The 17,889-nt window shown below is 36.5% G+C and overlaps 1 protein-coding gene across 2 annotated transcripts; it reads right to left on the bottom strand.

Moving 5' to 3' along the window:
• Positions 1 to 6,241: 6,241 nt before the first annotated feature.
• LOC122144090 lies at positions 6,242 to 10,418 on the bottom strand. Of its 2 annotated transcripts, XM_042754738.1 has the most exons (9): positions 9,906 to 10,418; positions 8,800 to 8,953; positions 8,540 to 8,674; positions 8,051 to 8,075; positions 7,938 to 7,970; positions 7,773 to 7,796; positions 7,580 to 7,661; positions 6,847 to 6,900; positions 6,242 to 6,722 (listed from the first exon to the last, which is right to left on the bottom strand). In XM_042754738.1, the coding sequence occupies exons 2-9, from the start codon at positions 8,926 to 8,928 to the stop codon at positions 6,536 to 6,538; spliced, it is 669 nt and encodes a 222-aa protein (XP_042610672.1). In that variant the 5' UTR covers positions 8,929 to 8,953; positions 9,906 to 10,418; the 3' UTR covers positions 6,242 to 6,535. The 2 variants fall into 2 exon arrangements, with proteins under 2 accessions (XP_042610672.1, XP_042610671.1); XM_042754737.1 differs by lacking the exon at positions 9,906 to 10,418 and having other exon boundaries at positions 7,580 to 7,796; positions 8,800 to 9,535.
• Between the last annotated feature and the right edge of the window lie 7,471 nt (positions 10,419 to 17,889).

The raw sequence follows: 17,889 nt of genomic DNA, 5'->3' as shown, positions 1-17,889 counted from the left end.
ACAGAAATTAGGTTGTTTCATTGACAATATGACATTTAAAAATGATATTGAAAAACTGAAATGTACCCATTTTTTCCCCACTGTTTTCTCTTGGCTAATGAAGAATGTATTTGTTAAGCATTCTCTCAAGAAGAGAAAACTTGTGCTCTTCTCTCCTCTCTCTCTCTCTCTGGAGTTTAATGTCCTCCCTGAGCAGCTCCACCAGCTTCCACTCACTCTCTAAAAGTGTTTCAGGACACTCTCCACCAGCTTCCACTCACACACTCACTCTCCCCCTCACCTGTCCCTGGACACTCGCACCTTCACCTGTCCCAGGACACTCTCCCTCACCTGTCCCAGGACACTCACTCATCACCTGTCCCAGGACACTCACTCTCCCCCTCACCTGTCCCAGGACACTCTCCCCTTCACTCCCAGGACTCACTCTCCCCCTCACCTGTCCCAGGACACTCACTCTCCCCCTCACCTGTCCCAGGACACTTTCCCTCACCTGTCCCAGGACACTCTCCCCTCACCTGTCCCAGGACACACTCTCCCTCACCTGTCCCAGGAACTCACTCACTCACCTGTCCCAGGACACTCACTCTCCTCCTCACCTGTCCCAGGACTCTCACTCACTCACCTGTCCCAGGACACTTCCCTCACCTGTTTCAGGACACTCACCCCCTCACCTGTCCCAGGACACTCACTCACTCTACTGTCCCAGGACACTCGCACCTTCACCTGTCCCAGGACACTCACCCCCTCACCTGTCCCAGGACACTCACTCACTCTACTGTCCCAGGACACTCGCACCTTCACCTGTCCCAGGACACTCACTCACCTGTTTTAGGACACTTAGCAAATAAACCATGCCATTTCAGCAAAAATGTGTCTATTAACTTTGAATTTTTTAAGTCTTTCCCCAGCAGGCTCACTTTCTCCAGAATAGTACTAAAACAAGAGAAAATGGAAACACTTATGAAAAATATAAAGACAGGTTTGCAATCTTAACATTAGAAAATATGACAGAGCAGGACATTCATACAAAATATTGAAATGCTTAAGTTTGGTTAAAACATTTGTAGACATCTCCTGCATGACAGCACTTTAAAAACACAACAAAGGGAAAGACCATTGCCTTATATAGTGGTTATCTTATTATTTGTGGGCTTTATGTTAAAAAACAAACAAACAAACAAAAAAAAACACTGGCTTTTAACACTTTCGTTAGGTATTTGAGTTAATGAAAACACAATACTTACATTTCAATGTGAATTCCTCCACAGAACTCTCACCTGCCTCTGAATATAAACACCGTCGTCATCTGTGCGCAAGTGATTCTGGGATATGGTATAGGGTGTGAAGTGTCCACACTTCATTTTCATGGGAAATGAAGGGCGCATTTGAAGTCGCTTGAAATTTGTCAGCCTTCGGCGTGCACATTCTGACTTTGGGACAGCTTACATCATGACGCTGTGACGCAATCTCATGTGTCCCTGTAACATCCAGACAAGAATCAGTGTCCTCTGTGATCTATTCTATACTACATTTACATGTTGTGTTAACTCACTTTTTATCTAACACAAGTGCTCCACAATTTATCAACAATACTAATGGTCAAATAAAATAGATAATTTATGTTTACTTACTCTATGTAGATTTGTTTATTTACATTACCTACATTCATCTAAAGCAGTGCTGACAGTGAATTCTATGTAATAGCACACACACATCTCTCACTCAGATGTCTGTTCATGTTGTGATGTGCTCATCTGCAATTCTCTTAGAACATTTTTCTGTCTTATAATAAATAGTCATTTAATCGTCTTTAAGGTGTATATGATTTATGTAAATCCACTTTGGATACATACATTACATGTGCTTACTGGAGCGCCGCTGTTCGCTGTACATAATAAAACATGTTTTTACAGGGAAAAAAAATTCAAATATACTGTAACATTACTAGCTAGCGTCTTTACACCTTAACAAATCAACAGTTTACTCTACAGTAGCTCAACAAATATGATTTTAACACATGAAACCGTGTTTTGGTTTAGAATACTCACATTTGTAAACACCCTCGTCGCTGCTCTCCTTCACGGTCAATGATGACGTATCCTCTCGCATGGCATCCTGGGATTGAAAAGTATCCATCGATGAACACTGCAGAATCTGGGCTGAAGCAGTAGGACATCCAGGGATTTCTCACCTACTGTTTTATGAATACTGAGGTTTTCAAACGTACTTCTTTCTTCACATACTCTTTTTCCCTACTATATAATAGGTAAGTAGGCATATTAGAATGCAAATTAAGTATACGTACGTCCGAATCTCGCGAGAATTAGTGTTATTTTCGCCTACTCTTTTATGAACACAGAGGATTATTAGAACTCGCCTACTACTTTTTGCATACTATATAGTAGGGAAGTATGCCATTTTGGATGCAGCCAGTGTCTGGTCTCAAGTTTACTACCTGCAACAATTACCTGACTCCTACAATCTACCTGTGTTCCCCTCAGTGTTCGCCTGTGCTCCTGCGATCCCCTTACTCTGTCATCACCTGGAAAGGAAAAAGACTCAAGTTACTAATTCAGTTAAGTTCTATTACCAACTTCTCTGAACTGTTGATGCTTACCTGCCTTCGCTATCTCGATCTTCTGCTCACCTGCAAATAAAGCCTGTTGTTATACGCTACTTACCTGAGTGTTCTCTGTGTGTTGCTGAAAATATTGGGTAGCTCTTTGAATTTTAAATTTTTTTTAAATGAAATATTTCTGTTTAATCAGTAAGTATTATACTATTATGTCTCCCTTTGAACTGATACTTTCACAGAAATGACATACTTCACATTTAAGAAAACTTTAATAAAAATGAATTGTTAAATGTGAAATATATTTTCAAAAATACGTATTCTAAATGTATGAATATATTTTACAAATACACAGTAAAAAACTCTTAGATTTAGTTTTCAGCTGAGTCAGAGGATGAAAAGGGAAACTGAAGCATATAGTATGCAATATATATATATATATATTATTACTTTATATGGTTTTCGTAGCACTTGATTTATTATTATTATCTGTTAGAGGAATGCTGACAGAAGGTTAAGCCACAAAGAAAATACTAAAAGCCAACTTCTGTGCAAATAAAAGGTATGGAAAACAGAAAATTCAATATGAAAATGACCATGCAAAGGGAAAAATAAACTCTTTCATATTCATAATCTAGTTGTTTCATTTTTAACCATGGATCCCCCATTTAGAAGCTGAATAGTACTATCTGTTAATGCAAAACTAAAGCACACAGATACAAACACGTGGTGATAGTTTCATAGAGAACTCATACAGTACACAAGTGGTTAACCTCTGCTCATAAGTGGCGTCTCTTTTCTCACGTCATGTCAGATGTGAAAAAACTGTGAAACTGAGAAAACAATTCTTAGAAAGTTACCACTCCAGCAGAAAGCAATGTGGTAAAATAAAGTCATTGGGTCACTGTGAAGATGTGTCCTTCTGCCATCTTTACACCACACAGATAACAAGTCCAAAATAAAGTTAAAAACAGACACAACATTATAGTTCATGGTTAAGATTTATTTTTTTTCATTCTGAAATTTTTTAAATGTTTAATCACTCTTTTTATGAACTACATGTAAAATCAAAACAGACACAACATTATATGTTTACTGTACATCCTTTTGCTAAATGTTTGAAGCTTGGACATGTTAATAATACTGTACATATTGAAGAGAAACATGTAATTTATACCTGTGCTCATCACAGTCTTTTACATATGATGGTGTGATGAATCTAAAGCTTGATGACATTTTGAAAGTCCATTAGGAGCTTCTTGAGGCTTTGAGGGACAATTACAGAATTTGTTGCATGGGTCATCCAAGGTATTTTAGCTTAAGTATGTTTTAATATTGATTAGTGATTTGAAGGTGATTTTCGCAATATTTCTCAATATAGTTGTATCTCGGCCAAATATTGTCCTATTCTAGGAAACCATACATCAATGAAAAGCTTATTTATTCAGCTTTCAGATGATGTATACATTTCAATTTCAGCAAATTGACCCTTATGCCTGGTTTTGTTGTCCAATGTCACATTTGCTCAAAGTTCTGTTTGATGAGAAATAAAAGCAGTATCTGAAGATCATTCGATTTAAGCACTCAGTTTGGGTTTGTCTGAAGCTCAAATTACATTTACAAAATGAGCCTAAAGAAATTAGCCTTTTTAATGAAAGTTAAGGTGCACATGTTTAATGAAGATGGAAATGAAATGAAAATATGCAGAAATTAGAAAAAAAAAGTAATTATTATTCAGTTAATTTTTCAAAACAGTTTACATTTTTGTGTTTCAATTTAGTTTGTCTGAAATTTGTTTAGTTAGGGGCCACTGTGCAAAAACGCTGCCTGCAAGGTCAATGGTGGGACATTGCAGTGGGGCAAAGAGTCAGCATTATTAAACCCAAAATATACATAGTTTTTGCATGTGTACACTTATGTGTACAATCAAATGCATAACCTTTCAAATTATATGTATCTCAAAAAATTAGAATATTTTCTCAAAAAAATTTACAAAACAGAAATGTTCAAGATCTCCAAAGTAGGTTTAATTATGCACTCAATACCTGGTTGGGGCTCCTTTTGCACGAATTACTGCTTCAGTGCGGTGTGGCATCTCCATAAAGCTTGTCAGCAGATGTGCATAAAGTGCTCCAAAATCTCCTGGTAGACGGCTGCATGGACTTAGGACTTGATAAAACACAATGGAACAACACCAGCAGACGTCACGGCACCCCAAATCATCACTGACTTCGCAAACTTCACACTGGACTTTGGATTCTGTGCCTCTCCAGTATTTCTCCAGACCTTGATTTCCAAATGAAATGCAAAATTTACTTTCATCTGAAAAGAGGACTGTGGACCACTGAGCAACAGCTCAGTTCTTTTTCTCCTTACCCCAGGTGAGATGCTTTTTACGTTTTTTTTCTGGTTCAGGAGTGGATTGGTTCTAGGAATGTGTCGGCTGTAGCCCTTTTCCTGAAGACGTCTGAGCGTGGTGACTCTTGATGTGCTGACTTTGGGTTCAGTCCACTCCTCGTGAAGCTCTACCAAGTTCTTGAATTGGCTTTTCCTGACAATCTTCCCAAGGCTGTGGTCATCCCTGTTGCTTCTACACCTTTTCCTACCACACTTTTTTCTTACAGTCAACTTTCTATGAAATTATTTCGATACAGCACTCTGTGAACAGCCAGTCCTTTCAACAATGACCTTCTGTGGCTTACCCTCCTTGTGGAGGGTGTGGATGATTGTCTTCTGGACAACTGTCAAGTCAGTTGTTTTTCCCTTAATTGTGGTTGCATGTTCTAAACTAGCCCAGGAGGCACCCAGTTTCAAGTAAAGTACAGATACTTAAAAGTGTACTTACAGGGATACTCCAAACCTAAATGAAAATTTTCTTACCCCCATGTCGTTCCAAACCCATAAACGCTTCATTCATCTTCGGAACACAATTTAAGATATTTTGGATGAAAACCGGGAGGCTTTTGACTGTTTTGTGAATTGTTGAATATAGTCGTTATTTTTGTTTTCTTCGCTTACAAACAGCTTTCCCGTCGCTTCATATAACCCAGATTGCACGTCTGATGGCAGATGGAGGATTCTGACAACTATTTTCATAGCTTTTCTGGACCTTGACACTGTTATTTACTTGGCAGTCTGTGACAGTCACAGGCCTCCCGGTTTTCATCCAAAATATCTTAAATTGTGTTCCGAAGACGAACAGAGCTTTATGGCTTTGGAACGACATGGGGGTAAGTGATCAATGACAAAATTTTCATTTTGGGCTGGAGTATCCCTTTAAGTACAGTACTCAAGTAAATGTACTTCGATACTGTCCATATCTGGCAAACAGCAACACAACAACACACCAAAGAAGACGCGTTAAACTACGCAGTTTACATTACATTACATATAGTACATTACTCAGGAGAGTAAACGTTGACGTTAAGTGTTAAATCATGCCGTTGTGAGAAAAGAGAAACAGCTGTTAGTGTTTGATGTTCAGTTGTGTCGGACGTCAAGAGTTTCTGTTTTGTTGTTTTCATTGTGCTTGTATACAGCTGACTGACAATGACAAATAATTCCTTAATTATCACTTTTGCATGACTAAAAATAAGATCTATAAGCTATTTAAGCATGCACACGTGCTTAACAGGTTTATTTTTTATCAGTTTATTTAATCAATTTAATTTATGATGGTTTAATCTGTTTCAGAAGCAAATCTCGAGCAGTTCATCACAGAGCCAACAATATTCATATAGTCAAGTTACCTTTATTTATACAGCACTAACAATACAGATACATATATACATGAATCTAGATAAAGCAGAGGTGAAATGGCATGTAAAGATACACAAAAATGACATAATGCAGTTTTTAAGTCTCGGTTTGCAGTGGAGAAAAGAAATAAAACAACAAAATGACACAATAGCTTTTATTATTATTATTATTAATAAACAGTTCTGAAGATAAATAATATTCTCATTAATAAATCTGATCTTCATGACTAGGCTTGGGAACTGAAAACCGGTTCTTATTCTTTTTTGAAAAGAACCAGAATGGTGAATAATCATTCAAAACCTCAGATGCTTTATCAGCATCTGGACACTGAACACTGCACTGATTCGCTGAACCAATTCCTGGATGATCAGATCTGAGCGTCACCAGATCCCTGTGTGAAACACACACATTTACACAACAGCAGATGCAGATTCAACAGCTTACAACTTCATCCGTCTGATTCAGCTCTTAAATCATCATGTGATTCAGTAAATCTATCAGTTTGATTCACTCACCTGTTGTCTGGAGCTTCACGCTGACTGATGAACCGCTCTTTTCTCTGAAAACATCTGGAAACAGACTGATTGTTACATATTATATTGTAATGTATTGGAGTAAGTTTTTTTTTGTTTCATTAATGGATTGATTTATGTTGGATTTCTTTTAATAAAAAATGTTTTTTTTATTATTAATGATGATCATAGCTAAAAGTTATTTTAGTTCCTCTCACCTAAACTCCTTTATATTTAACGGTATTCATAAAAATAATGAAACGTCGGCTAATAATCAAATATCAACTCAAAACAAATTCACTGCTGCTTAAACTGAAAATGGTGTTGCCTAGCTCTGGTGTTGAATTTGTTCCTTATGACAGCAGAAACAAAGACAAGTTTGAGATATCATTATGAAACTATAAAGGGTCTACATTTATTTGTGTACTGTCACAATAACAACAAAACACTGTGCTTTTCAAAATAAAGAAAATAAACAGTTGTCGCTTTCTGCCAGATTTATTTCCTTTCCGTGAACTTGTTACGCATTAGAAAAATGGACAGAAACACGGCCTATAACTTGTCACGGTTTTTCTTTCATTTTATTAATCTGGTCTCAATTTGGTCTCTGGAAAATAAACTGGACTGAATTCAACTCAGTCAGTCTACACAGCATGAGACAAGGGATTGTTGTGTGTTTGTTGTGTTGCACTGAAACATGGCTAAACAACGCTAGGAGACATCAGCCTCGACTCACCTGAAGATCCTTTTACGCAAGAAACAGATCAACACCAGAAGAACAATGACAATGAGAAGAACATAAATCCACCACCACTGATCTATACATGTGAGAGACAATAAATTCAGCTGAATGACTGAATACATAAACTGATGAAAACAGCTGATCAATAAAATGATAAATATTGAAACGCAGAAGCGCAGGAGTTTACCTGAATGTTGGAGATCTGGAGTCACTTCATTCAGAACATAATTAAAAACACAGTGATCACAAATATGAGTCAATAAGAGCGAAAAGAGTGAAACTGGATTGAGTGTAAATCAGATCTGCAGTGTTTTATTAGTGAATAATCAATCGTTTATCAGCTGAAACTCACCTGAGTTTGGAGTCACTGCAGTTTCATTCCTCGCTGAAAAACACATTCACAATCATCATGATTCACTTGAAGATTCACAGAAGATTCAGTTTTTACTGAAGTGTTTCTCTCACCTCTGAATATGGTGTCCAGTCTGAACTGTGATGAATGAAAGAATCATTAGAGCAGTATTTATAGTGACATGATTTAAGAGTTTAATGTGGTTGTCTCTGATGAACTGCAGCTAAACACAGTAATTTCCATTCGTTTACATTTGAAAACCAGTTTTGGGGGTAATGCATTACAAATAATGTAATCGGATTACTTTTTTGAGGTAACTAGAAAAGTAATGCATTACTTTTAAATTGAAAAAGAAATATCTGGTTGTGAAAGGCCCTTTACAGTTCCCAATAATTTTGCTTTTAGGTTTAATAAATAAATAATCAAGGGGGACAAAAAGTAATGAAAACGTAACGTTGATGCATTACTTTCCATGAAAAGAAACTAAGTAATGCGATCAGTTACTTTTTTCTATAGAGCAGCACAACATGGTAACACATTAATTTTAAAAGTAACTTTCCCCCACACTGATGAAAGCAGAAATGAAGAGAGAAATCATTTACTCCTGAAGAATCGCAGAGGATCTCGTGACGGAGTTCATTCACACAGTGTGACGTGACGAGACGATCAGATGAGACAGAAATTACAGGATCAATCAGTTTCTGAGGATCTGATGGGTCTGCTATCAGAATATCATCCTGATCAAATAAAGCATTATTATGAGTTTGATTGTGAATAATGGTGTGGTTTGAGGACAGAAATACTGTTTGTGTGTGTGTATAATGTATAATGGCGTGGTTTGAGGACAGAAACTCGCTCTCACCTGTGAGTACCAGAGCGATTCACAGTCAGACTGATGCAAGTGAGTGAATCTGTCAGCAGTGACTCTGAACTCAAACCCGTCTGTGATTTGAATCTCTGCACACGTCACATTCACACTGCTCTCCATCATCCAACACTGACACAGAGAGGGATTTCTGTGTCAAATAGAATAATAGAGTTTTTGTATTAAAATCTGAAAGTGTGATCTGCGAGTAAACTGGCCATGCAAAATGATAAAGAAAAACTTATGCAAACTCTTGTAATAATGTGTAGGTGTTTTGTTTTGTTTTTAACCATGAATCCCCCATTTGGAAGCAGCACCATCTTGGACCATTCATACAATTCAAACTAAAGCACACAGATACAATCACAAGTGCAGAGTTCACAGGTGCTTGTCCTCTGCTCATAAGCATTGCATCTCTTTGCATTTGACATGTCTGATGTAAAAGAACTGTCAGTCTGAGAAAACAATGCTGAGGTGGATTTGACTAAGACCGTCACAACTGTGGAAAATGTGGTAATAGTACAGTCATTGAGTGATGGTGTGTCATTCCGGCACCTATGTACTGCACAAAACAAACAACCCAAAACATGAATACAATTTTACACACTATTTCTATGAACTACTTCAAGTTAGGTACTCTTGGAAACAGCAGCTGCTGACTTTGGTTTCACTTCAAACTTTAAGTCTGCTAAATTGGAAAAACTAATGTTGTGCTTAATGCACTTTAATTATGCAGAAGTAGTGCTGAAGTACAACTAAAGATATACTGAAATCTATGTGATTGTGCTAAAGTGGAACTATTACTTCAGAAACACTTTGAATGTCTTGCATTTAAGGTCTGATATTATTCAAAGGTCATACAATCCTCATCAATAGTGACATTAAAAAAACATTTTAGGCTTAATATTAATAAATGTGCATTGTACACAAGTAGTACTTTAAATAATGCTTCATTACAATTTTTATACTGTATCAGCAAGTCTCTAGAGATATGTCAGTAAATATGTTAATAGATTTGAACTATACTTAGTAAAAAAGTGACATATTTAAAATACTTTCATTTCATACTAAGGTATTTAAGAGTTATAGTGTGTAATTTGTACCTGTAAGTGGATCTTTGGTGATGCTGATGTGGAGTAGTTTTCCTCCTGATTTTGCACAGGTTACAGCCGGAGGACACTGAGTTTATTCAGCAGGTTCAGGAGCTCTTCTAAGACAGCGTTCGGTTCTCAGACAGCTGATCCTGTGCAGTCACATGTGAACGCAGCCGTAGGGTCTGAAGGAGCTCGATCTCACACTACCAGCACATGCAATTTTTTCACACTCTTACACTAGTGAGTCAAACACGTTCTTCCCCTCAGATGCAGGAGATCAAAGAAGACTATGACTGCGAAATTTAACATGTGATCTCCTTAAAGCATTGTTGCCAATTATGGTCATTTTCATTATTACCAATCAACACAGCTGCAAACTTGCAAACTAACATGTTACATTCTACAGTATATCACTCATTCCATTACTATATACATGGGTGATTCCATATTTGGAGATACATTTGGCATTTCAGAAAGTTAAAAAAAAAAAAAAAAAACTGTTGACTAACAGAATTCTTTCCAATATCTTATTACAAACTTTTTAGATTAAAATGTTTTCAGAGAGAGCACACATACTTTTCAGTGCTTTAGATCTTATCAGTGATGGAAAGTGTCATCATTCCCTGTATCTTACACAGTTGAGGGAGATTTATTTATTTATTATGTATTCGATTTTGACCAATTTAAAGGCAAAGCATGGTACGGTAACAGAGTTGACAAGATTTATGGACACACATTTTTATAAGAAATAAGTTCATTTTAAATAATTTAATGCAGGGGTGTCAAACTCATTTAAGGTTGAGTGCCGGATCCCTTGTGCGGGCCGAATTACCTTTTGCTAAACCCTAGTTTGTTCACAATTACATTAATATTAACCATACAACCAAAAAAATTATAGGAAAACTTTTTTTTAAAGATGATGCTAGGTTAGTGATAATAACCATATTTTGCAGTGTGTTTTAGAGATAGCACCTTGGTTGGTTTAAGCCTGTCATGGATAAATAAATATGATACTAAAGCCACCAGTAGGTGGCAGCAAGTCGCCGTCTTAATGAGGGATCCATTGACTCGTTTTTTCAAAGCGGCTGATTCGTTTAGAAACGAAGCTAGTGATTGTCTTTATGCATGGGCCACTGAATCATTGACTCAAATGATTTGTTCAAAAACACAGATTCATTCAGTAACAAACGAATGAGCTCATTCTTAACTGTGAATGAGCACAGTGCTGCTACTGTAGGAGACACACAATTGGTCTTACTTTGGCTTTGTTACAAACTTTTTGTTGCCAAAACAGAGATATACAGACAGCATTGTGACTAATATAACACACTTCATACTAGCATCTTGTTTGTAGAGCTGTTGTATAAAATCAATTCATTTGTGATCACACTGACATTCGTGAAAGCAACACTCTTGTTATACTTAGACATTACTTAACTATCATGACATAAATATTAAAAATAAAATTTCTTACAGGACATCTTTGCCCCCATATCTGGAATTATTTTGTAATCTGGTAGCCTTCATCCAGCACTGAAAAACTGTCATGTGATTTTTTTTGTTTTTTTTGCAAAGTTACAAAATATCAGCTCGCACATAATTTAAACAACAGTTAGAATATTAGTACACAATAAATATCCCACACTCCTCGCTCATTTACTTTCTCCATGCGAAGCTGTCCAGTGCATCACAGTGTCGTTTAATATTGTACAGCCTCCAGATGTGATTAAACATACCTGTCGGAGTTGAGATTACAAACCTTTCTTTCCATTTCTCCTTAAATAGCCTGTTCACCCTTCCAGGTCAAATTTCTTCTGTTGGACATTAAAATAACCAGAAAATTGCCACACAAGCATGAGTTACAACGTAGATATCATCATATCCTCGTGCTGCCCAAGTTTCTGGCGCCGCGTTGGTGTAATATCAACGTAAATAAATTAGCAATTTGTTCCACTTTCAATTCAAAATAAAATGTTGTAGCGAATTCACTTTATTTAATTTTCAAAATGATGTTTTATTTATTATTTTATATTATTGTTTAAATCGTCCTGCGGGCTAGATTGGACACCTCTGTGGGCCGTGTTCGACACCCCTGATTTAATGTTTAAGAATTAAGTAAATGACTATTTAGGGCTTTTAGAAATAAAATGAATGAAATATTACCAAAAGAAAAGTTACAAATATTAAAAAAATATTTTGATTACACAATTATACATAATGGAAAAAGTACACTAATTCAGACAACAAGAAATCGTGATTTTCAGCTATTTAAGACACTTTAATAAATAAATAATTATATTGTTATGGACTGTGACATCTTTTAATTCATAACAATGAGTAACAAATTATTAAAATAATTTAAAGTATAACCATTTGAAAAAAAGCTGAAAAAATAAATAAATAATGACTTCAGACACCAAATGTACCTGCAATTATAGAATCACCCATATATATATGTGTGTGTGTGTGTGTGTGTGTACTGCAATACATGTAGTTTTTAATAACTACATTGTAATCTACATTTGAAACATGCAAAGCTCACTAAAGATGGATAATGCAAAGAGAATTCTATCCACTATCATTAGCTGTGCGTTCACTTGTGAGTGGTTCTCTGGCGCTCGGTTGTTGAAGACACAGTAGCGTCTGCAGCAGTCGGACAGAAGTATCTTCAGTTGCTCCGGAGCCAATTTGAGGAATCTCTCAATCCCACCGTCATCCAGCTCGTCTCCAGGCTTGAACAGCGCCACCATGTGGTGGAGTGCCTCCTCTCCGAACATACGCAGCATTTGCACGACAGCCTGATCTTGGTCCGCCGTGTATCGTCCGAGCGGGATCATTGGGATCACTTCATCATGGTTTTATGTATTTAGTTAATATTGTCTAAGGTTTTATTATTTTGTTTATTTCCTGGGAAGGCCTCGTACAGGCAAATATGTAACTGCTGCATGTTGTAGAGGAAATTAAGCAATTGTAACCTATTGCAAATATGCCTTTACTTCTTACGTAATACTTTGTATTGTAACCAAATTTATTATTGGTATTGTTTTATAAAGAAAGTGGTTTATTAAGAAAGACACCACACATGATATTGTATTTGATTTATTATAAAAGAGGTTTATTAAGAAAGACACCACACATGATACTGTATTTATTTTAAGAAAGTGGTTTATTGAGAAAGGTGTAACCCTTGATATTTATATTCTGTTTTACTTCTTAGTCACACTTCTTTAAAACCTGGTACTGCCCCTATAATTTTGACTATGCTGATTAAAATAAGCATTTATATTGTGAATTGTCTTTGAATAGCTGGCTTATTGTTTATATGTCAGCTGGGAGGTTGAATTTGAAACACTGTGGAAGAGAAGTCGAAGACTTATTGCGTTCCGTTTTTGTATTTTTTTTTTTTTTCCTTGGACTGTTGATCAGTAATACATTTGGACCTGAATCATCTGAGTGGATTCCAGTTCTTTTCATCATCTCTTCGCGCACAACTTGTCAGCTCTTCTTTCTTTTGTACGTGATTAACTGAATGTTATTCCTGGTGAAGTGGTAGGACTGAGATATTATTTTTTATTTTATTTATTTTTTAACACCCTTTACGCGGGACTGAGATTTTTTTTTACACACTACATGGGACTAAGACGTTTTTTTACCAAACTTGGATTTTCAAAATCAATTTTCTTGGGTTACAATTGCATTGTTGTTACTTGTTATCAAGCTCAGTTAATTGTTGGAGATTGAGTGTCATTTGATGTTCATCACTTTGGTCTTAAAATGCCAGAACAAAGAGCATTTAAAGGGATAGTTCACCCAAAAATGAAAATTTGATGTTTATCTGCTTACCCCCAGGGCACCCAAGATGTAGGTGATGTAGGTAGAACACTGAATGATTTGTTTTTTTTACTTTCACAAATTGCAGTCTCTCAGTCTACAGTGCTTGTCAATGGTCACAGAATCTATGAGAGAAAAAAAAATGCACAGAAAAATCCAATTTAAACCCTGCGGCTCGTGACGATACATTGATGTGTAAAGACACAAAACGATCGGTCTGTGCAAGAAACTGAACAGTATTTACATAGTTTTTTTTTTTTTTTTTACCTCTGATTCACGCAATGTCCGAACTGTTAAACACTTGCGAACGCACTTCACAGCAGCCTGCATCTTCTTCTTGTGGCTTTATGGTGATCGCAGACTTATAAGTGCATTACCGCCACCTATCTCTCAAGTGGACCATTGACACTCCCGACTGAGATTGTAGACAGAGTGTTAATGGTCCATTTGAGAGATAGGTGGTGGTAATGCACTTATAAGTCTGGGGGTAAGCAGATAAACATCACATTTTCATTTTGGGTGAACTATCGTTTTAAATTGATTGCCTCACAAAATACATTTCTGGCTAACTTAAATTCTTGTGTGGCATTATTAGTATTATTATTATTATTTTACTTTTCATGATATTTCAGTTTCAGATATTTCAATTTTAAGAATTTGGTCTAAAAGGAAAAATACCCCAAAGCTCCTTGAACGAACTTAGACACACATATTACACACAATGTTAAACAGACCCGGGACCCGAAGTAATAGATTGGGACCTGACCCGGACCTTGCTGACCATTTAAAATATAAAATATAGGGTCACGGGTCCTCGGGTCTCGGGTCCTCCGTGTAGACCTCTAGCAAATGGACAAGAGTTTAGGAAGTTTGTTGAAAAATTAGATAAGAAACCTGATGTTATATTCACACAAGAAACATGGTTAAAACCACATTTTGATTTTAAAATAAATGGATATACAAGTGTACGAAAGGATAGGGAAACAGGTAATGGAGGTGGAGTGGTTTCATTTATAAAACAAGGTCTGAATTTTAATAAGAAAGAGAATAAAATAAGATGAAGTAATAGTTGTTGAAATTTGGCCAGACTAGCAGGAATTACAGTTTTTAATTTTTATAATCCTTGTAAAAGACTTACTAAAAAGATAACAGAAGATCAAAATAGTAAGGTAATATGGTGTGGTGATTTTAATGCACATAATACTTTATGGGGAAGTAACTATACAGATTATAATGGAAATATAGTACAGGAAATGTTAGATGAAAAAGGATTGATTTGCCTTAATGATGGTAATGGTACAGGGTTGGATATAGTACATGGACAAGAATCAGTGTTGGACCTTAGTTTCTGAAAATATGACTGGAAAAAGTTTGTGGAAAGTCTTGAAGAAGTCAACTGATCAAGATGAACTGAAGGTAGTGATCACAACCCTATATTCTGTAGTACTGGAACAGAGGTACAGATATCAGAAAAAAATATGATATACCTTTATGGAAGTTAAGGAATGTAGATTGGAAAAGATTTAAACTAGAATATAGCAATAGATTAAACCAATTAATTGAACTAGTTTCTAAAGTAGAAGAGTTTATTCCACGATCTGTAGTACTATACATAATTCAGCAATGGAGATAATTGGGAAAGTACTGAAGTCAAAGTAAAGGAAAGCAGTTCCATGGTGGAATAATGAATGAGAAGCGGCAATACAAGAAAGGAATAAAGCATTTAGAAGAGTTAAATTAACATTTGCTTTCTGCAATCTTGTTTGTTATAAGAAAGCTCAAGCAAAAGTGAGAAGAACTATAAGAGTATCAAATAGGATGGGAAAACAGATGTGGAAATATAGGTGTAGCAAATAGGATGGGAAACACAGATATATGGCCTAATAGGTCCGACAGGGATTTGTAGTGAGGGGAGTAAATATCAGGGCTGCCCACTGCTACGGATGTATGTTGATGGTGTGTGTGTTCACCGCTGTGTGTGTGTGTGCACTTGGATGGATTAAATGCAGAGCACAAATTTGGGTCACCATACTTGGCCACACATCACTTCACTTTCTCTTTTACTAAAACATGAAGGAAATAATGCTATATCTGAAAGTGATAAAGCTGAAATGTTAGCCAAAGTATTTGTTAAGGTACATAGTTACCTTAGCTTCTCTAGTTAAAAGAGAAAGCATGGACTAGAGAAATTTAATGGAATTGAAAGCTCCATGGATGTTCTATTCTCTTTATTTAAACTTAAAAGAGCTATTGAGGAGCTAAGGAAACATCCCCAGGTGAAGATGAAATCTGCTACAGCATTATAGAAAACCTTTCTGAAGAGACAAGTCAGTTATACTGAAATTATACAATAAAGTATGAATAACTGGTATGCTCCCCTCTAGTTGGAAACATTCAATTGTTATTCCTATTAAAAACACCTGGAAAGGATCAATCATTAGTCACTAGCTATAGACCAAGGGATTGCTCTTTTCAGTATTTATGAGCACTGAAAGTCCGCTGATCGTCTCCGAAATCATCGAAGCACATTTTCAAATAGGCACTGTGTTTATAAATAAACCACAGATTTGAGTTTTAAACAACTACATTCTCACCTAAAATACTCTTGAAACTACATTTCATAACACAATAGCAGTAATATTTGAATGAACTCAAACCATCAGCATGTTCAGCACCCAACTCCTGACCTTTGAAAAAGTACTACATCACGAGCAGGGACTTTCTGGGGGGCAATTTTTTTACCAGGAGCTTTATTTAGATCCTGGGTCCCGCGGTGGAAACACATTGAGTAGCAGCCCAAAGCCCCTATTTCCTGGGGAAAGTTCCTGCAGTGGAAACAGGCTAATAGACAATTCATACAGTATACAATTGGTTATCCTCTGCTCATAAGCACTGTCCTTCCGCCATCTTTACACAGATCACAAGTCCAAAATAAAGCACAAAACAAACACAACATGCAACAAAAGAATGTAATGTCACAACAACAAAACAACTTACATTTGTTAATACTGTCCATGCTGTCTCTTGTCCTCATTCGTTTCATGAAAAAACAAAACAAAACAGCAACAGATATGATGAAAATTACAATTGATGCAGCCTACAGTATGTTGAACATAATGTTTTTTATGTATAAAGTGCTTAACCATGTCTGTGAACAGGCTGTGAAAATCAGTGAGGTCTGGAGTGGACTGAAGAATTGTGCGATAATAACCCCTACAAATAAAACTCATTATATACACTACATAGGGCTGGGCGATATATCGCATGTTATTGTCACGCGCATTTCGTCAGTAAAGCCGGTTCCCTAATTAGCGCTAAATCGTCATCACCTGCTTTTTTAAATGGAGCGGCATTTAATACACAGAGCCGTAGTTCACTGACAAGCTACGCAATATCGCGTTGATTATCGAAGGCGATTCATCTGCGATAATGAACGCAATATTGCGTAGCTTGTCAGTGATCTACGGCTCTGTCTATTAAATGCCGCTCCACTGGAAAGCAGGTGATGGTGATTTAGCGATAATCAGGGAACCAGATTTACTGACTAGATGCGCATGATCATATCGTTCGATATATCGCACAGCCCTAACACTACAGGTAATCTTTTTTGAGGTGAGCAGAAGAAAGGAGTAGCCTATCATGTGTCCAATCTGCTGCCAATATAACAATATCTAGAATGAGTGTATAATCTACATTTGTGTAGCCTACAGTATGTTAAGCGCAATGGTTTTCAATGAGGAAAGCTCTGACCACGTAACTGTTTTGTGTTGAATTCATATATAAACAAACAGACTGTGAGTGGAACGATATATATGAAAATGCGGACAAACACCATATTAACTTGAAATATTCGTGTGAAGGCGAAAGACATTTTAGAGTCAGCATTTGTCATTCTGAAAGTGAAATAGACTACTGAAACAAGACAGACTAAATGTGAAACATATTTCATATTTTAAGCGGATCATCAGCCAAAATAAAAGGTGAGAGCTGAAGGATTTTCCTCCTGAAGCTGCTGGTTTGTCATCAGCTTTAATGTGAAGAGCATCAGAAGAAAGAGTTTGAGAGAAACACGCAGGAAGGAGCGTTACTGAAACACATTGAGACATTAACAGACATCTTGCAGACGTATGCTATCTGGTTAAAGATCAATTCTTGGAGTAAA

Source organism: Cyprinus carpio, unplaced genomic scaffold (genome assembly GCF_018340385.1).
Source record: "Cyprinus carpio isolate SPL01 unplaced genomic scaffold, ASM1834038v1 S000006585, whole genome shotgun sequence".
NCBI lineage: Eukaryota > Metazoa > Chordata > Actinopteri > Cypriniformes > Cyprinidae > Cyprinus > Cyprinus carpio.
The sequence above is the reverse complement of the archived record's forward strand: the minus strand, read 5'-3'. Positions and strand labels throughout refer to the sequence as shown.

Excerpts from the sequence above, each read along its gene's own strand:
- LOC122144090 (XM_042754737.1), bottom strand. The coding sequence starts at position 8,928 with ATGATGGAGAGCAGTGTGAATGTGACGTGTGCAGAGATTCAAATCACA. Across the intron at positions 8,076-8,539 it reads TCCTCTGCGATTCTTCAGGA|TTCAGACTGGACACCATATT; the intron begins GTAAATGATTTC and ends CATTCATCACAG. Across the intron at positions 6,901-7,579 it reads TTGCGTAAAAGGATCTTCAG|ATGTTTTCAGAGAAAAGAGC; the intron begins GTGAGTCGAGGC and ends GTCTGTTTCCAG.